The sequence below is a fragment of the Symphalangus syndactylus genome, chromosome 23 (genome assembly GCF_028878055.3).
Source record: "Symphalangus syndactylus isolate Jambi chromosome 23, NHGRI_mSymSyn1-v2.1_pri, whole genome shotgun sequence".
In the NCBI taxonomy this organism is placed as follows: Eukaryota; Metazoa; Chordata; class Mammalia; order Primates; family Hylobatidae; genus Symphalangus; species Symphalangus syndactylus.
Window position 1 is genome coordinate 46,160,569 of NC_072445.2, and position 21,637 is coordinate 46,182,205.

Here is a 21,637-nt window from a genome sequence, read left to right on the forward strand (position 1 = left end):
AAACAGAATTAGAACCATTAATTTCTATTTCTCCTTTAGCTTAACACTGGACCTTGGTTTTAATCTTAACCGAGAGTGGTCCTGCTAGTTTCTTTGCTTTACCTGTTTAACACTTTGAGCTTAAGAATTTTTTACCCAATTATCACGCATGATTAAAAAACAAGATGCTTAAAGTGGAAAAAAACAGACACCCCCGCCTTTACCCTACTTGATTTCCAGGTCCTTTTCCTCCAAGAATATTTCTAGCTGCTTCTGGTTTTGTGAGTTTATTTCAGAAATTACAATTGTTTGACTCAAATCTATACTTGATATTCATTGTTGGGTTTCTTTAGGTCATTCTGCTGTTCTCTCAGTTTCCCAGGTGTTTTGTGTGTCTTCCTTGTGCTATTAATTTTCCTGTGGCCTTGTTGGTCAGATCCACAGAGGTAAATGCAAGTGTTTTTCCTTGCTTCAGAACATGTGCTGTAATCACTATATCTTCTCCTAATTTTGCAGGTGACATGTACCTTGAAAGAAAATGAATATAGTTAACAGCAAATAATTTTTCAAAGGGAAAGTTGTGTGCATCTCACAACAGTGTTCCTATGTAACTTATTTTACTCCTAAAAATAGTTTAACAGTAGTATTGGTAAGCTTTCTGTACTATCAAATGTGAATGGCTGGTCCTAACCAGGTTCTATCTTACCCATTCCTTACCCACACAAGTTTCTTTTCCCAAATATATGAGAAGAGGTTTTCTTGCCTCCCCTTTTTTCCCTTTACATTTCCCACTTCATATTTATTTGGGGCTGGTGAAAGATTTCCTCTAGCTTTCATTTAATCTCCTTAACTTCTTAGATGAAATATCACTTGGTGTCTATATATTGTCCTATCCATATTTACAATTTATTTGACTCTAAAATGATAATATAACAACTATAAGGAATTGATATGATGTCCTTACAATCTTGATGATGGACCGTCCATATTTTTAAGATGTACATCCTACTCACTCGTAATCCATAAGCTGTTTCTAACTTAGCTGGCTCCAGCTAATTAAAAAAAAAAAACTGGGGAGATGAGGATTGTTTAAAACAAATGTTAATGTTTTAAAGGGAAATAATTTCCTTACAGTTTATTTTTATGTTTCTGCTTTTTAGAAAGAAGCCTTTAAAAAGGATATGTATTTTTGTCATATTCAAAATAAGGGTTCAGTATTTATGGCTAGGAGGTATAAGAAAGGTGGATCTGGCCAGGCACGATGGCTCAAGCCTGTAATCCCAGCACTTTGGAGGGCCGAGGTGGGCGGATCACCTGAGGGCAGGAGTTTGAGACCAGCCTGGCCAACGTGGTGAAACCCCGTCTCAACTAAAAATACAAAAGTTAGCTAGGCATGGTGGTGGGCACCTGTAATCTCAGCTACTTTCGAGGCTGAGGCAGGAGAATGGCAAGAACCCAGGAGGCAGAGGTTGCAGTGAGCCGAGATCGCGCCACTGGACTCCAGCCTGGGCAACAGAGCAAGATTCCATCTCAAAAAAAAAAAAAAAAAAAAAAAGGTGGATCTTATTGCTGGAAAGAACAGGTTTGTCTTGAATTCACATATATCAATGTAAAGAAATGAAAAATGGTATGTTTAGTAGTTTGCCCAGTTTTTATTATTTCCCTAAATTTTATCTTAGAAATCAAGAATTTTGGCTAACAGCCATTAACTTAAACTGAGGGAAGATAAGGAACCCTTTGTGCTACAGATGAGTAAACATTAAGTCCGGGGAATTTGGAGATTGACATTTTGTCAGTAATATTCTAAAATTTCCCCTTTTGTTGCTTTGGAACCTCGCTTGTCTAACAGGCATCCTCAGTCTGTATAATATAGAACTTGATGTGCAGGGGTGGAGTAAATTTGGTACCAGGTCAAGTAAATCAAAGAGAGAATCATGAAGTGTTAACTGACTGAAACATTCATTTACTTTTGAAATATCTCTAACTTTTGAAAGACCATGTCCTAGTTTTTGTTGAAGTGAATCAGTTTTTGAAGCGTAGGCAGCTCTTAATGGCCAATGCTTTTGGCAAAACATATTTGAAAGGCCAAGACTATGTTTGACTTACTGAAAATTCCTTAGGGTTCTAAAGGCAAAAGTACCTTAGTAGATCATGAAATGCAGTGCTAGGTTTGAAGATCTCTCTGCTCTTAATAGAGATGTTTAGGGAAAATCAAGTCATCAACTGGTCTTACCTCTTACCACATGAAATAAGGATGCTGAATATGCACACCAGTAACATAAGCAGAGCTTTTTCTGTACATCTTAATTTCAAAAAGAGCATTTGGCTGCATCTTGTGATTTGCTTATTGTACCCTCAATTTAAGTTATTCCCATGAAGAGGGACTGAATGTTTCTTAAGTAAACTTGATAAACTATTTAGATTCCTTAAAAGCCTACGTTGGCTGGGCGCAGTGGCTCATGCCTGTAATCCCAGCACTTTGGGAGGCCGAGGCGGGCAGATCACAAGGTCAGGAGATCGAGACCAGCCTGGCTAACACGGTGAAACCCCATCTCTACTAAAAATACAAACGCATTAGTCAGGCGTGGTGGTGGGCGCCTGTAGTCCCAGCTACTCAGGAGGCTGAGGCGGGAGAATGGCGTGAACCCGGGAGACAGAGCTTGCAGTGAGCCGAGACTGCACCACTGCACTCCAGCCTGCGCGACAGCGAGACTCCGTCTCAAAAAAAAAAAAAAAAGCCTACATTATTTCCATTACCCTCATATCTGCTCACGATGGCTCTCTCAACCTAACCTCTCAGATTTTTCTGTTGCTTAGGTGGAAAAAGCAGTTGTCTTGAAACTAAATCCCTGTGCCCAGCTCTTTATTGAATGGGGCTGCAGTAGTATCAGTTTATGTTGGAATTGATTTTTTTACATTTTGGAAGTTTGACCCTGAGGGGCACTGCTCCCTGATCATGTAGTTTAACTCACAGAACATGTCTGTGTAGTCACAGGGAGAGATCTAGGATTGCTGCCCATTCTTAAAACTCAACACTTTGGATAGCTGAGGTGGGTGGACACTTGAGGTCAGGAGTTCAAGACCAGCCTGGCCAACATGGTGAAACCCCATCTCTACTAAAAACACAAAAATTAGCCCGGCATGGTGGCGCACACCTGTAATCCCACCTACTAGGGAGGCTGAGGCAGGAGAATTACTTGAGCCCCAGAGGCGGAGGTTGAAGTGAGCCAGATTGCGCCACTGCACTCCAGCCTGGGTGACGGGGAGACTCCATGTCCAAAAAAAAAAAAAAAAACCCAACACTGGTGTTCAGTTTGTTAGAGTAAGATTATAATATGTACATGAACTCTAACTTTACTTTGAATTGTATGTACTCAATACAATCCTCATAGTGTTACAAGTGGTATTTTTAAAATTAACTTTAAATAATATTTAATTATTTTTTGTAGAGATGGGGGTCTCGAACTCCAGGCTTCAAGCAATCCTCTTGCCTCGGCCTCCCAAAGTGCTGGGATTATAGGCGTGAGCCACTGCGTCTGGCCCTGAATGGCACTTTTAAGGACTGTATGAAACAGTTATGAGCCATCAGTTTGTGATTTCTCCCCCTGCATCAGTATACACATTAAAAGCTGAATGTTGCTTTTTTGAATGTTTGGGATCATTCTCTTTTTACTATTGATACACACTGTACTTGAAAATTAACTGCTCTAGTTCTAGATTTTAAGGCCGTGGAATATTTTAGGACAAAATCTATAGGTGCAGTTAAGGAGATAAGCAGCTAATTGAATCTTATGCATTACTAATAATTGTGTTTAGTCTCAGTTGTTTAGACAGTTATCACACAGAAGGTATTTGGACTACAGTTTGGATACATACGTTATGTTCATATCGACACTGACTCCGGGTGCTCCCCTTTCCGTGCATAGCAGAGCCATTGTTGATATGTTATCTACTAACGTGGCTGTCAAACCGCCATGGAGAGTGCCTATTGCGTTGGTATGCTCTTCTTCTACTTTCATTTCACAAATCACTTTCCCAGGAGCAGCAGAGACAAGAGTAATCTAAGTGTAAAAAAAAGAATCTTGAACATTCATTCTGTAGAATTAGAAAAGCCAAAAAAGCCCATGGAGAACAATGGATTGAACTGAATCTTCTGAAAAAAGTTGACTCAGAAATTCAAGTAAATTGCCAATCTCTGATAGAAAATAACCCTTATGCAAGTTATTTTTAAAGAAAAAGGAGTGTTTAGTGAAAAAATAGTCGTTTTTGCTGATCTCCTAGTTTTTGCTGATCTCCACTCCTCTGCAGAAATTAAACATTCAGTCTGAGCTTTTCAGTCATATGTATGACGCCTGGCATTTTTTAATGTCTCATTGGACCTTTGACGCCAACAAAGCCACCCAGCTGAGATCTGTTAACATTATAGGTTTAATTTGTTGTTTCCTAGTTTTGTACAAGCAGAATAATAATATTTTAAGTCACTTAATGAACAGTTCCACTTAAAAGACAAATTCGGTCACTGAGTTACTAGCATTTAAAAAAAACTTTCATACTATAAGCCTATGTTAGTATAAAGTATAAACGTAACAATAAAATCCAGCAAAGTAAGTTACTGCTTTTAAGGTGTTGCCCCATTTATAGTAAGTATAAGGAAAAAGTATTACATGAAAGATAAACATACGCAACAATGCATTTAAAATTTAATGATTTTTGGCTGGGCGTGGTGGCCCACGCCTGTGATCCCAGCGATTTGGGAGGCTGAGGCGGGTGGATCACGAGGTCAGGAGTTTGAGACCAGCCTTACCAACATGGCGAAACCCAGTCTCTACTGAAAACACAAAAATTAGCCGGGCTTGGTGGCGCGCCTTTGTAATCTCAGCTACTCAGGAGGCTGAGTTAGGAGAATCACTTGAACCCGGGAGGTGGAGGTTGCAGTGAGCTGAGATCGTGCCATTGCATTCCAGCCTGGATGACAGAGGGAGACTCAGTCTCAAAAAAAAAAAAGAATTTATGATTTTTGTATCAAACATCTTTAAAAAGGCAACTTATGGAAAGGTAAGTTTTCTTATGTATTTATGTTTTTATGTTTCTAGGATAAATAAATATGGATAGGATAAATACATAAATATATAGGATAAATATATAAAAATATATAGGATAAATACATAAATATTATGTGTTTATGTTACTAGGAAAAACCATCATGGTATAATATTTAGAAGTTAGAGCTGAGCTGTGAGTGGAATGTGCTGCATCCAAAACAGTAATTTTCACCCTCACTAGAGGTGTTCAGGAAGAATATGGATGAGTATTTGGTATGTCTGTTGTGTTTGGGAGTAGGGGGATGTCTCAAGCATGAAATGGTTGGTTATATTCTAGATAAGTACCATTTATTAGGCACTTTGATATGCTAGGCACTGTGCCAAGCACTTTACATATACTATATAGTAAGGAAGAGACAACATCCATTTTGCAGAGAAGTTAAATTCAGAGTGATTTATTTTCAAGATCACCTAAGATGTGATAGAAACTGAGATTTAGAAGTAGGTCTTTCCACCTTCATATCTTCCTAATCACTAACTATATATAAGTAACCTCTAGGTATGTAGTGGCCTTTATGACTCCCACCAGGAAGACATTTGAGAGTTTCACAAACCACCTATTTAGTGGTTTTATTGTTGAAGGCCCTGAAGGAAAACAGAACCACGCGATATAAAACATCCTAAACAATATTATGTCATGTTTTGCACAACAGATAAATCAATGTCAAAAATAAATTTTAGAACAGGATCTTTTTTGTTGTTGTTGTTAGGGTTTTTGTTTGTTTTTTGTTTTTTTGTTTTTTGTTTTGAGACGAAGTCCTTTTCTGTTGCCGAGGCTGGAGTGCAGTGGCTTGATCTCGGCTCACTGCAACCTCTGCCCTCCAGGTTCAAGCGATCCTCACACCTCAGCCTCCCAAGTAGCTGGGATTACAGGCACATGCCACACCTAGCTAATTTTTGTATTTTTAGGAGAGATGAGGTTTCACCATGTTGGCCAGGCTGGTCTCGAACTCCTGACCTCAGGTGATCCACCCACCTTGGCCTCCCAAAGTGCTGGGATTAGAGGCATGAGCCACCGCGCCTGGCCTGTGATTGTCTGTTTATAGCAATAAATGATCTGGCCACAAGATGTCCTCATAAACTAATAATACACACCAAGCAGGAATAAGGTGTAAACTTACCTCATTCACACATTTATGTTATTATTTATAGCAGGCATTGGCAATGTAAAAAACGAATGAAGTTTAATCCCTGCTCTTAGCGGGTTCAATGTCTAAAGGAAGAGACAAGTACATAAACTGAATGGAAGAAACTGTTGTAGACAGAATAAATACAAGTTTCTTGGAGTAAAGACATCTAACTTTTAAAAGTGTATATTTCCAGGGAAAAGACATTAGGAAAGGCTTCCTGGAGAACGACATCTGAATCTTGATGAACAGGCAGGAGTTATCCAGGTGAAGATAAGGGAAAAAGCCAGGCAGTTGAAGAAATAGAACTAAATACGAGCGGCTTGTAGACAGCAAAGGTAGTTTTAATGTGTTGTTTTTGTTTTTGTTTTTTGAGACAGAGTCTCGCTCTGTCACCCAGGCTGGAGTGCAGTGGTGTAATCTCGGCTCACTGCGACCTCTGCATCCCAGGTTCAAGTGATTCTCCTGCCTCGGCCTCCTGAGTAGCTGGGACTACAGGTGCGTGCCACCATGCCTGGCTAATTTTTGTATTTTTAGTAGAGATGGGGTTTTGCCATGTTAGCCAGGCTGGTCTTGAACTCTTGACCTCAGGTGATCCACCCACCTCGGCCTCCCAAAATGCTGGGATTACAGGCATGAGCCACCTCACCTCAGTTTTAGTGTATTTTAAGGCACAGTTTGTTCAGTAAGGCTTAGTTCTAGTTCCATTTGATTACCTAACTTTGGCTGGCATGACACAATGTAAGACAAATGTCAGTTAGATTTTTCTAGTACAGAATACTGGTTTTGATTTTTCCCCCCAACTTGAAAGGCCAAAGGACATACTAATAAAATTGTTTTAAAATTTACATTGGAATAGAGAGAATTTTGTACTGGGCAGCCTGATATGGCAATATAAATGCCTTTATATGTTCTCAATTCTTGTCTCCTCAAGTCAAATAAGAGAATTAAACCAATGGAAGATGATGAAGGAATGTCCTGCCCACCCTCCCAGAGCTAATAAGTAGTCTTGCTGGGGAAGAGGCCAATGCAAAGCTAACTTCTTTCTGATGAGAAAGGGGAGAAGGGAGAGAACTTTGTGAAAAAAACATCTCAGCCTTGGCAAAGATGGGCTGTAGGGCACACACTTGTTTACTCAGTTATATCAACATAGCTAACTCCATGTTAGAGACCATGCTGAGCAATTTCACATGTGCTGTCTCAGTGCTGCCAATGTTTGAAGTGAATACTATTGTCTCCATTTTACAGATGAGAAACAGTCTAAGTTTAACTAGGATGTCTCAGGTTTAACCATTATGCAAAACAGCCTGCCCTCACATATCAGCTGGACTGCTATAGACAACTGGGTCCTGATTCCTTAGGTGTCTTGGTGAAGACGGTATGGAGGCTTTTATGATGTCAAGGGGTCAAAAATTTACCTGCCATGGCCTAACAATACAGAGAACTGTCCAGATATGTTCAGTCCCAGGATCCTGCAGGTTGGACAATTGCAGTAGGTTGGCAAGAACTTTTATGGCTCAGCACTATTTGCCACAATGGGCTCCTCAGGATATCATAACACTTCTTACATGTACACACACATATACAACAATCTGTCCCTTTTATATATGGCCTTATATCATGCTGTCTCTTCCTTGCACTTCATGCATTCATATGAGTTTATACAACTTCGTCTGTGTAATCCCAGTACTTTGGGAGGCTGAGGCAGGCAGATCACTTGAGGTCAGTAGTTCAAGACCAGCCTGGCCAACATGGTGAAACCCTGTCTCTACTAAAAATACAAAAATCAGCCAAGCATGGTGGGGCACGCCTATAATCCCAAATACTTGGGAGGCTGAGGCAGGAGAATCCCTTGAGCCTGGGAGGTGGAGGTGGAGGTTCGCCAAGTTCGCACCACTGCACTCCAGCCTAGGCAACAGAGTGAGACTCTGTCTCAAAAAAAAAAAAAGAAGACTCAGGTTGCCATAGCCCCTCACCCTCCCTCTCCCATCTGAGATAAAATTCATCACAAAGAGACACTCCACGTGACACAGAGTCTCTCCTTTCCTCACTTTTTCAGTAAAGATAGGGAGAAGGGCTGCCTAATAACAGCAGTGAAGATGCTGTTATTCATCACTGAGATGGTCTTTTATGAAGCTGAGAACCAAGAATTCTCTTTAAGCCTTGGCATCTCAGATCATTCTGGTCTTTTTTTAAAAAGAGTTGCATTCTGCTGAGCAGTGGGATAAATAAATAAGCCACTGCCATCACTGTAACTGCTGCTGGCTGCTGTGCAGCTCACCACCACTGCCTCCACTGCCTCTGCTAAACAGATAAAGGAATGTATGTCTCTGGCTCAGTAAGGGTGTCTGTAACGGGCCTAAAGCACAGGAGTGTGACATATGGTATGAGAAAATCTGTGTACATAAACATGTGAGCCACCCCCACAAGAAGACTGTCTACAGAAGCATAAAGAAAAACAGACAGTCTTAATGGATGAGAATTTTGTATGTGTATATTTGTGAATAAGGCTGTTTTCAAGCAATTTTCCCTGACGATGGATGTTGCTAACTTTGTGTGTGACACTACAGATGACAGGAGGTGTGTCTAAGGACAGTGTATGAATGCACCTTCATATAAGCAGGAAAGGAGGTAAAAAGACAGGATGTGGCAGTGTGATGGGGTAGCAACAGTAACAAACACAGATGACATTTATGTTCAAGGGGCTCTAGAAAGGTAGATGCTATAAAAATACCATGGTTCAACCATATTGCTGTTATCAGTCCAGCATTTCTGCTTTGTAATGTATGTTTTAGTAGCTTCATTACACAGGTGGCTTCCGCTTAATGGTTAAGAGTACTGGCTCTGGAAGCAGACTTAGGCAAGACCCTGAACTGAGGTTTCCCCATCTATAGAGATAATGTACTGTACTACCCTTATAGGGTTTTGTAAAAATTAAGATTAAAATTCCAGTTAGGACAAGGCCTGGTATATCACAGGTGATCAAAACACTTTAATTTTGGGAGACTGAGGTGGGAGGATTGCTTGAGCCCAGGAGTTTGAGACCAGCCTGGGCAACACAGCAAGACTCCAACTCTATAAAAATTTTTAAAAATTAGCCAGGCATGGTGGCATGTGCCTGTAGTCCCAGCTCCGAGGGAAGCTGGGGTGGGGAGGATCGCTTGAGCCCAAGAGGTCAAGGTTACAGTAAGCTGTGATCGTGCCACTGCACTACAGCTTGGGGGACAGAGTGAGACCCTGTCCCCAAAACAACAACACTTTAATTTGCATCCTTATTATAAAAACTATTATCAAACAGAAATTGTGGTTTGTATAGTTTGGCATGAATTTTCTTAAAATTATTTCTATTGCCGAGGTCAACTATGACCTAACTGCAAAACTCAAAGGACCCTTGGCAGCCTCTCTCTCCCTTAAGTGACCTCTCAGCATTTGGTGACATTGTGAGCTTTTCCTGGGCTTCCCTTAACTCCCATGACACCACCTCCTCGTGGTTTTCCTCCTACTCTCCCAGCCACTCCCGTCTCCTTTGCTAGCTCTTAAGTCTTAGAGTTAACTAGTCATTCAAAGACCAGACTTGATACTGGATTTACTCAGAAGGATATAGGATATATTTCTCTCCTGAGTTGTTGCAATTGACTTCCAATTTATCTCCCTATTTCTGCCCTTGCCACCACCCCCATGTTTAGTCTCAATATTAGCTACAAGAGTGCTCTTTTGAAAATATAAACTGCTTGACAGAAAACAACAGTGCAAAAGTGATATGCATTCAGCATGATCCTTGACTTAATGTTCAGATGAAACTATTGTTAAGTTGAAAGTATCTCAATTTATGGTGGGCTTATCCCAATGTGACCTCATCGTAAGTCAAAGAGCAGCTGTAGAAGTCAAATTATGTTACTCATCTGCTTAAAACCTTCTCTAATGGAGCCCTCAAACAATGAAAAGCACAGCAATGGAAAGTCTGAGGGCATTTACACTTTCTGTTCCCCTTCCTGGAACACTCTTCTCCTTCAATATTCATGACTTTCTCAGGTCTTTATTGAAACGTCACTGTTTCAGTGATATCTTTCCAGATAAGATTTAAAATTGAACTTCTTAAAAAAGAACTTACAGGAATACACATCTTGGGGCAGGGTGGGGTTTGGATTTAAGTTCTCCTGCACCAATACTCTCTACCTTCTACCTTTATTTGCCTTTATAGCAATTATCACCATCTAACATACTATATATTTTCTTTACCTATTTTGTTTAGTGTTTGATTTGCTCCACTAAAATAGAACTTCCATTGCGTGCAGGCGTTTTTGTCAGTTGTGTTCACTGATGTATCTCCAGTACCTAGACTAGGAATGTTTTAGTAGCTAACATATATTCCTAAAGGAACGTATGCCTCTGGCTCAGTAAGGTTATAGGCACGGAGTAGGCACTCAAATATTTGTTGAGTGAATGAATACACTGAAACCTGAAGGTCAACAAGGAGCATTCTATAACAATATGCCCAATCTTTAGTGGCTTCAGCAACTAACTGAACAAACTATAGGGAGAATCTTCTATGTAAAAGGCATTCGACTGGGCACCTTCCACTAGGCACTAAAGTTCCCTTTGACAAATAGTTATTAAGCATATGGACTTGCTCCCAAGGCAAAAGTATAGAGGGGAAACAAACAAATCAGCAGATATTTTCAATAATATACAGAAAGTTCTATAACAAAAGTTAGTCAAGGTGTAGAGTAGATCAGAGGAAGACATTTGGGGCTGCCAGGGAAGCCTTCTCAGAGACAGCAGGTGTCACCCGCAAAGGACTTTGAAGGATAAGTGAAAATGGCAGGCAAATGAGGCAAGGGTAGAGGATCCAAAGGTGAGTACGATGTTGCCCTAATCCTCAGAGAGTGTACAAAACAGCAACAGTTATAAGAGAAGGCCAAAAATAACAAGAGTTGGCAAACTAATGCCATGGGAAGCAAAACAAAGTTCTAGGGAAGACCAAACAGGAATTAAATTAAATATTCCCTGAAGGTTAGTTAGCTAAGCTTAAGTAACACTGCTTTTGTTCATTGAAATAGTGGTGGTGGTGACAGATATGCTACAAAAGAATAAAAACAATTACTATCCCACTAAAACAAAGTTTAATGATTAAAAAAAGAAATAACTATATTTTTCTTCCCCAAAGGCTGGTAAGTGGCAGATTTTATTGAATCATTCTGGAATGCCTATAAAGGTGGGTGCTCTGAAGTCCTCTATCACATGGATCTTATTGGCAAGACTTCTCTCACACACAGGTTCTTCTCTACTGCCTTGAACCTGGAAAAGGGGGGCTGACAGGGAAGGAGCCTTTCTTATCCTGTCTTCCATAGATTGAGGATTTGGGAAATGCCTGTTCACACTTCCAGTTATCCTTTAAAGAGGGAAAGCACAAATTGTGTAGAATTTTTGCAATTGAGCTTCAGTTTGGAATCTAGTACGGTAGTTCCCAGGAGGGGATGATGCTCTGAAGGAATGCAAATATGGCAAATCAAGGCCAGGGGAACAGCCCATTTGTCATACAAAACAAAACAGGCACAAAGAAGTTTAAATCATCTCTGTTCACTTTGTATGCTACAAAGTCCTGGAACTCCTAGGATGGCCAAATAAAAACTACAGTTTTTCTTTAGTGTTCTGTTTTTAATTCAGCAGTAGCTCAGAGGATCTACATAGAAAGAACTAAATCTTGACTATCTTCCATGGCAGAGAAAATGTATTCATCATTTCTCTTGTAATTGGTCATCTATTCACTACTGCTAAAATTAATTAATTTTACAAAATAGTTATATTTGCTGTGAGTTTATGCCACATTCCTTTCCTCTAAAATATGAATAACTCTTGAGTTCATTATTTCACTAATTGTATGCTGATTCCTTAAATCCTATCTCTGAGCCATCTAACTTACTGTTTTTATTAGATTTTTAATTATAAAAATAAAAACATTCATTTTACATATATAAAGCAGTATAGAAGTACAATTTCCTACCTACTACTGTTTCAATGCTGAATATCATTCTATACCATTCCCTAGGCTTCCTCATATATATGCAGGGTATACAATTTTTTAAAGGGTGTTTTTCTTGCCTTTTATTCAATTGCAAAAATGGGATCATATTATATACATTACTTGGCAGCTTTCATTTTTCTCTTCCCAATGTATCACAGTCATTTCTCTAGCTCCATTTATTTATTTTTAATTTTTTTAGAGATAGGGTCTCTCTATTTTGCCCAGGCTGGACTCAAACTCCTGGGCTTAAGTGACCCAAAAAGAGAAGGCACGCCACCATGCGCAGCCTCCAGCCCAATGTATATAGATCTCTTTCAATAGCTGTGTGGTATTCCCTACTATGAATATACTAGAATTTATCAAACTATTTCTTAAAATATGAGTTATTTCTATATATTTTTTTACCATCACAAAGATGCTTTATTTGTATAGGATAGATTGACAAAATTAGATAGCTGGGTATAAGAGTATATATTTTAAAGTTTTTTTTTTGTTTTTTTTTTTTTTTTTGAGACGGAGTCTCTTTCTTGTTCCCCAGGCTGGAGTGCAATGGCGCAATCTCGGCTCACTGTAGCCTTCACCTCTCGGGTTCAAAGACTACAGGCACCACCACCACGCCCGGCTAATTTTTGCATTTTTAGTAGAGACAAGGTTTTACCATGTGGCCAGGCTGGTCCCAAACTCCTGAATTCTGGTGATCCACCTACCTCAGCCTCCCAAATCCCCAAATCCAAAGGGATTACAGGTGTGAGCCACTGCGCCCAGCCATATTTTAAATTTAACAGATCTGCCAGATTATTTTCCAACAGTAATGAATATGTTGTTCCCTCATTGCTCAACAATAATGCATATTACCTTAATTTTTACACTCTGACAAGCAAAACATAGTATCTCATGGTTTTAATTTGCATTAGCCAGACTCACAGTGCTTTTACGCATCCTTTAATGTTTATTGCCTTTTTTTCTGTGAACAGCCTATTTATGTCTTTTGTGCCCACTTACCTATTACAGTCTGTCTCTACAGTTCTTTTTACCTATCAGATTTTAACACCAATTCATATGGTGAAATTCCAGACTGCTGTATTTTGACTTTTATTGTATCTCTCACCATAAAAAGATGAGTTCAGATGAACAAAGTGCATAGTGCCTGACACATACTGCTATGTAGATGTTTTTAAAAATAAACAATTCAAATTTCTAACTTTTTAAGGTGTACATCATTTAATGACATGCTCCTGTTAGTAAATCATTTTTAAGATATGACTTATTAGTAACACAGGACTCAGTCACATGCAGTTACTATGATTTCTGTTACTAATTTTCCCATGGTTGGACATTTAGGTTATTTCCCTTCACACGATTTTTTTTTTTTTTGAGACAGGGTCTCACTTTGTTGCCAGGCTGGAGTGCAGTGGCATGATCATAGCTCACTGCAGCCTCGATCTCCTGGGCTCAAGGGTTCCTCTCACCTTAGCCTCCTGCGCAGCTGGGGCCACAGGCACACACTACCACACCTGGTTAATTTTTTGATTTTTTTGTAGAGATGGGGTCTCATTTTGTTGCCTAGGCTGGTCTCAATCTCCTGGGCTCAAGCTATCCTACTGCCTTCGCCTCCCAAAGTGTTGGGATTACAGGCATAAGCCACCATGCCCAGCTATTTCCCACTTTTGATATCACAAATAATGCTGCAACAATTTTTTTGTACATAGATCTTTGAAAAAAATATGCCTTATTTTGTCTTGTGTATTGCTTATACATAAGATAGTTTTAATGACCAATGAACTTGAAAATATCTATTGGCATATCATGTTGATAAATTTTGAATATCACTGCCCTTTTGTAGTCAGTCCAAAATCTGTAAGTTTTTCTATTAATAGTAAGTATAAGATCTATTCTTCTGGCTGGGTGTGGTGGCTCACACCTGTAATCCTAGCACTTTGGGAGGCTGAGGCAGGAGGATCACTTGAGGTCAGGAGTTTGAGACCAGCCTGGCCAACATGGTGAAACCCCGCCTCTACTAAAAATACAAAAATTAGCCAGGCATGGTGGTGCGTGCCTGTAATCCCAGCTGCTCTGGAGGCTGAAGCAGGAGAAATGCTTGAACCTGGGAGGCAGAGGTTGCAGCTGAGCCAAGATCGTGCCATTGCACTCCAGCCTGGGCAACAAAGTGAGACTCTGTCTCAAAAAAAAAAAAAAAGAAAATCTATTCTTACCTTTCTAACCATTTCTGTCTTCTTTACATGCTTTCTTTCTCTCAAGCCTGTATGTCTTTAAGGTTCAGTCCTAAATCTTTACTGCTTCTCTCCAGTGTGTTCCTCCTCTTGACATCTCATTCAGGTATTCACCTTCATCACTCATTTCCATAAAGATGACTTTACACTGCCTTCCTTTGGAATTCCACTTCCTTATTTCTATGTGTGTTGGGCTCCACATGGTTTTTCTAGATCCTAGCACAGTGCCTATCAGTTGATATTCTCAATGTATTTTCCTCCACACGTGTTACTGTGGGAGAAAAGTTTCAAACACAATAATGTTAAGCATATTTATTTACTGCAGAGCTACTCAAAAGTTTTAATATGTCAAAGGGATACAATAGATCCACTTATATGAAGTACCTAGAGTAGTCAGTTCATAGAGACAGAAAGTAGAATGGTGGTAGCCAGAGCTGGGGGCAAGAAGAAATGGAGAGTTATTGTTTAATGGGTTGTAGTTCCAGTTTTGCAAGATGGAAAGAGTTCTGGAGATGGACAGTGGTAATCATTGCAAAACAATGAGGATGTAATTAATATTACAAAACTGTACACTTAGAAAGGGTTAAGATGGTGTGTGTCTCCTCCAAATCTCATGTTGAAATGCGATCCCTAATGCTGAGGTAGGGCCTAGTGAGAGGTGTTTGGGTAGTGGGGATAGATTTCTCACGAATGGCTTGGTGTCCTTCTTGCTCATGCAAGATCTGATTGTTTAAAAGAGTGTAGCAGCCTAAGCAACAAAGTGAGGCCTGTTTTTACAAAAAATTTTAAATATTAGCTGGATGCGGTGGTGGCGCGCCTCTGTGGTCCCAGCTACATGGGAGGCTGAGGCAAGGAGGATCGCTTGAGCTCAGGAGGTTGAGGCTGCAGTGAGCTGTGAATGTGCCACTGTACTCTAGCCTGGGTGACAGGGTGAGATCCTGTAAGAAAAAAGAAAAGAAGAAGAGAAGAGAGAAAAGAGAGAGAGAGAAAGAGAGAGAAGGAAAGAGAGAAAGAGTGAAAGAGAAAGAAAGGAGAGAAAGAAAAAAGGAAGAAAAGAAAAGAAAAAGAATGGAATAAAATAAAATAGAAAAGAAAAGAAAAAAAGAGTGTGGCACTCCCTCTCTCTTGCCATCTGACACACCTGCTCACACTTTGCTTTCAGACATGATTGTAAGCTTCCTGAGGCCCTCACCAGAAGCAAGCACCCCACTTCTTGTACAGCCTGCAGAATTGTGAGTCAAAATAATCCTCTTTTCTTTATAACTCACCCAGTCTCAGGTATTCCTTTATAGCAACACAAATGGACTAACACAGGTATTAAATTTTATGTTACGTGTATTTTACCAAAATTTTAAAAAAAGGATACATCAGTGTTTCCTGAACTTACTTATTCATGAAACTCCTTTTCTAAACAGTACCTCTGATGGGACCCTTCCTTGCAATATACTTTCTATTCCTAGGTTATAAATTTCTAGAGGTCAAGAACTATGGTTAGTATTTCTTTATAGTCCCACAGTACTTAGTTTGTTGACAAATTTAAAAGCAATCTTTATAGCAAGAGCAGGACATTTAGTCTGACTGTTAACCTTTTTTTTTTCCTTTTTTTAAATTGAGATTGGGTCTAACACCCTATGTTAGCCAGGGTGGTCTTGAACTTCTGCCCTCAAGCAATTCTCCCACCTAGGGATCCCAAAGGGCTGGGATTACAAGTGTGCGCTATGGTGCCCAGTCTGACTGTTAATCTTTGTTCTAAGTCAATGCTTTTCACTTTGTTCTAAGTCAATGCTTTTCACTTTAGCACTATGAACATTTGGACTGCATACTTTTTTGTTGTGGAGGAATGGGGCACAGATCTGTACACTGTAAGATATTTAGCACCCCTTCTGGTCTCTGTCCATTAGATGCCAGTAGTGTCCCTCAAAAATGTCTCTAGACTTTGCCAATGTCCCTTGGGGAGCAAAGTCACCTCCAATTGAGAACAACTTGTGTAAGTCATATTACCTTAAAAAGTACAGTAAAAGGGCCGGGCGTGGTGGCTCACGCCTGTAATCTCAGCACTTTGGGAGGCCGAGGCGGGTGGATCACGAGGTCAGGAGATCAAGACCATCCTGGCTAACATGGTGAAACCCCATCTCTACTAAAAATACAAAAAATTAGCCTGGCGTGGTGGCAGGCACCTGTAGTCCCAGCTACTCGGGAGGCTGAGGCAGGAGAATGATGTGAACCTGGGAGGTGGAGCTTGCAGTGAACCCAGATTGCACCACTGCACTCCAGCCTGGGCGACAGAGCAAGACTCCGTCTCAAAAAAAAAAAAAGTTACAGTAAAAGGAAAGAGAACATGTCCACAACTAGATTTATGAATTACTATGCATAAATACATACTTTATCCCTAGCAACTCTGCCTACACAAAACATAAACAGGCACAAAACCTCTTTTAGATCAAATGAGCAAATACGGAGTACCTACAATGGTATCAATCTGTACAGTTTAATGGCCAGTAGCCACATGTCAGTACTGAGCACTTGCAATGTGGCTAGTCTGAACTGAGATGTACTATAAGTATAAAATTCACACTGGATTTCAAAAATTAAGTATGAAAAGATTTAAGACTCAAAAAAATTAAAAAAAATTTTTTTTAGAGACAGGGTCTCACTGTCACCAGGCTGCAGTGTGGTGGTACAATCATAGCTCACTGCAGCCTTGAAATCCTGGGCTCAAGGGATCCTCTTGCCTCAGCCTTCAAAGAAGAGGAGACCACAGGTACGCACTATCATGCCTGGAAAATTCTTAATTTTTTGTAGAGAAAGGGTCTTGCTATGTTGCCCAGGCTAGTCTCAAACTCCTAGCCTCAAGCAACCTTCTCACCTGGGCCTCCCAAAGCACTGGGATTACAGGCATGAGACCATGTCTGCCCGATTTAACACTTTTTAACGTTGATTACGTGATAAACAATATCTTGGATATACTGTTACCTATATTACTAAAATTAATTTCACCTATTTCTTTTCACTTTTTAAAATGTGGCTATTTTATAATTTATAACTACAGATATCACTCACATTGTAGCTTACATTGTATTTCCACCAGATAGCGCTAATCCGGACACTTCAACCTTACTGCAACTTCTGGGAAACTGTATTTCTAGTTCAACGGACATATCAGTCTTCTTGGAAGGCAAGTTACCATCACTGCCAACTTAGGCAAGGGTGTAGTTTATGACTATTCCAGTGTGTCTGTTCAAGGTATGAGGATTTTTTTAACCAGATACTCAAAGGCAATCCAACCCACGGCAAGATTATCACAAGAAGATACACACCGATGAAGTTGCTGAAAGCTTACCAAGGAAAATGGCTACAGATTTTTTAAGGAATTCAAACTTCCCCTTAGGCCAATACATCCTTTTCTGGATAACTTATCTTTCAAAGAGTTACTATCAAATAGTATGCCCTTGGATTTTATGCCATTTGCCATTTGAAAACATTAAATATATTTGTCTAAGTATTATTTCCTCTATTTTTCACAAAAGCCCTGAGAGATAGGGACAGTTATATACATTGTTACAATACAGCCTGAGAGTTGTGTTTCAGGAGGGGACCTATACATGACTGCAGCTGATTCTGTGTTTAAACTCCACTTCCAAATTTCCCAGTATTCTATCTTAATCAGAAAAACAGACATGCATGCATTAAAACATTTAGGAAACCCCCTAAACGTTCTTAGGTTAACTAACTCAAGAAGCTGACAATACCAAGGGCTTTTGTTTTTCAGGCTGTGTAAGAAAATATCTTGGGCCCCAAAATCACTAAGCTACAAGGAAAATTCAAGCTGGGAACTGCTTAGGGCAAACGTACCTCCCACTCTATTCAAAGTCATCCCTCTGCTCACTGAGATAAATGCATATCTGATTGCTTCCTTTAGAAAGGCTAATTAGAAACTCAAAAGAATGCAGCAGTTGGTCTCCCACCTACCTGTGACCTGGAAGCCCCCTCCCTGCTTTGAGTTGTCCTACCTTTCCAGACCAAACCAATGTTCATTTTACATATATTGACTGATGTTTCATGTCGCCTAAAATGTATAAAACCAAGCTGTGATCTGACCACCTTGGGCACGTCATCGGAACCAACCTTGGCAAAATAAACTTAATTTTTTTGTTTTTGAGAGAGACAGTCTCACTCTGTCCACCCAGGTTGGAGTGCAGTAGCACAATCTCGGCTCACTGCAACCTCCGCCTCTTGGTGCAAGCAATTTTCATGTCTCAGCCTCCTGAGTAGCTGGGATTACAGGCATTTGCCACCACACCTGGCTAATTTTTGTATTTTGGTAGAGACAGGGTTTCACCATGTTGGCCAGGCTGGTCTTGAACTCCTGACCTCAGATGATCCACCTGCCTTGACCTCCCAAAGTGCTGGGATTACAGGTGTGAGCCACCGGGCCCAACTGGCAAAATAAACTTTCTAAATTAACTGAGACCTGTCTCAAATTTTCGGGGTTCACATTTGGTAACCATAAAGGGATTCTGAGTGGAGGTGTCCCTGACCTTTGACAAATCTCCTATCAGTGCTTGGTACCAGCATGAGCTAACTTTATGGCTCAAACTGACAGACAGGACTAGCTGGATTTCCTAGGCCAACTAAGAATCCCTAAGACTAGTTGGGAAGGTGACGGTGACCACATCCACCTTTAAACACGGGGCTTGCAACTTAGCTCACACCCAACCAATCAGAGAGCTCACTAAAATGCTAATTAGGCAAAAACAGGGGGCAAGGAAATAGCCAATCATCTATTGCCTGAGAGCACAGCAGGAGGGACAAGGATCAGGATACAAACCCAAGCATTTGAGCTGGCAACAGCGACCCTCTTTGGGTCCCCTCCCTTTGTATGGGAGCTCTGTTTTCACTCTATTTCACCCTGTTAAATCTTGCAACTGCACTCTTCTGGTCCATGTTTGTTACGGCTCGAACTGAGCTTTCGCTCGCCATCCACCACTGCTGTTTGCCGCCATCGCAGACCCGCCACTGACTCCCATCCCTCCGGATCCAGCAGGGTGTCCACTGTGCTCCAGATCCAGCGAGGCGCCCATTGCCACTCCTGATCGGGCTAAAGGCTTGCCATTGTTCCTGCACAGCTAAGTGCCTGGGTTCATCCTAATCGAGCTGAACACTAGTCACTGGGTTCCACGGTTCTCTTCCGTGACCCATGTCTTCTAATAGAGCTATAACATTCACCGCATGGCCCAAGATTCCATTCCTTGGAATCTGTGAGGCCGAGAACCCCAGGTAAGAGAACATGAGGCTTGCCACCATCTTGGAAGTGGCCTGCCACCATTTTGGAAGTGGCCTACCACCATCTTGGGAGCTCTGGAAGCAAGGACCCCTGGTAACATTTTGGTGACCACGAAGGGACATCCAAAGCAGTGAGTAATACTGGACCACTTTCGCTTGTTATTCTGTCCTATCCTTCCTTAGAATTGGAGGAAAATACTGGGCATCTGTCGGCCAGTTACAAACGATTAGCGTGGCCACCGGACTTAAGACTCAGGTGTGAGGCTATCTGGGGAAGGGCTTTCTAACAACCCCCAGCCCTTCTGGGTTGGGGACGTTGGTCTGCTTGGAGCCAGCTTCCACTTTCAATTTTCTTGGGGAAGCGTAGGGCTGATTAGAGGCAGAAAGCTGTTGTCCGGAACTCCCGGCATTAGCCTGTTGAGATCACGGCGCAGCCAGAAGTCTCTACTCAACAGTCGCCCATGCGTGCGCCCCTACCTTTCCTTCTGACCATACCTCATGGGTCCTGACCACGACTTTCTTGAAAGTGTAGCCCCAAAATTCTCCTTACCTTTGAATCTACTTCCTCTGATCCCTGCCTCCTAGGTACTAATGGTTCACACTTTAATTCCCTCTAGCAAGTTGTATCTCCAAAGGGATCTAGGGAGGCTCTGCGTTGTGTCCTTAGGCACCTGGGCTGTAACCCAGGGAGTCTTATCCCTCGTGTCCCTCCCAATTTAGGTATGCAGCTCTCGACATGGGCAGTTATGTGGGACCCGTTCCCCACCACCCTTGCCAGGGCCCCAAGTTTGTAATGGCTAAGAGAGATGGAGAGAGACAGAGAGATGGAGAGAGAGAGAGAGACGGAGAGAGACAGAGAGATGGAGAGAGAGAGAGAGACGGAGAGAGAGACAAAGACGGAGTCGAAGAGAAAAAGAAAGAAAAGATAGGAATAGTAAAAAAAAAAAAATGTGTGCCCTATTTCTTTAAAAGCCAGGGTAAATTTAAAACCTGTAATTGATAATTGAAGGTCTTCTCCGTGACTCTACAACACTCCAATACCACTGTTGTCAATGTAAATAAGGGCATAGCCCAAAAGCACTGAGGCCACTGGCAACCTGTAGCTTTCCTATAAAAAATCCTTAACCCAGTAACCCGCGGATGGGCCAAATGCCTTCAGTCGGTAGCGGCAACTGCTTTGCTAAAAGTAGAAAAGTAACTTTTAGAGGAAACCTCGTTGTGAGCACACCTCACCAGTTAAATTATTCTAAGTCAAAAAAAAGCAAAAAGGTAGCTTACTAAATCAAAAATCTTAAAGTATGGGGCTATTATGATAGAAAAGGGTAATGTAACTCCAACCACTGATAATTCCCCTAACCCAGCAGATTTCCTAACAAAGGATTTAAATCTTAATTACCATACAAAGGTCCGACCAGACCTAGGAGGAACTCCCTTCAGGACAGGACGATAGATGGTTCCTCCCAGGTGATTGAGGGAAAAAACCAAGTAGGTATTCAGAAACTGATACAGAGACTCTTGTGGAAGCAGAGTTAGAAAAATTGCCTAATAATTGGTCTCCTCAAACGTGCGAGCTGTTTGCACTCAGCCAAGCCCATACTTACATAATCAAAAGACTATCTCAAACCTCACTCAAAAGGTTCGCTACACCTCTCTGAAACGAATTTGCATAAGACTGTTGTTTATGGGAATGCATCTTGATGGGACAGCTGGGTTTTTATGAAATACCCAGGAACCCAGCCCAGCTCTAGGACTCACCCCTGAGCGCAAAGGCAATGTTGGGCATACTGGTAAAGAACCACTAGAATCCAGCAACTTTCTTTGTGGTCAAGAGAGGTGGGAAAATAGGTGCAGGACTGCTACATCGGTGAGCATAACTAATCCGATAAGCAG

At 41.0% G+C, this 21,637-nt stretch overlaps 1 protein-coding gene across 1 annotated transcript in view; it reads right to left on the reverse strand.

The window, feature by feature from the left end:
• Positions 1 to 250: 250 nt before the first annotated feature.
• Positions 251 to 21,637, reverse strand: part of ACOT13 (acyl-CoA thioesterase 13) — a 35,239-nt gene continuing 13,852 nt past the window's right edge. Inside the window, exons 2-3 of the mRNA XM_055263648.2 lie at positions 3,856 to 4,040; positions 251 to 506 (exon numbers count right to left, since the gene is read on the reverse strand). Coding sequence (XP_055119623.1) covers positions 350 to 506; positions 3,856 to 4,040 — 342 coding nt within the window. The 3' untranslated portion in view covers positions 251 to 349. The remainder of the gene's footprint in view (positions 507 to 3,855; positions 4,041 to 21,637) is intronic.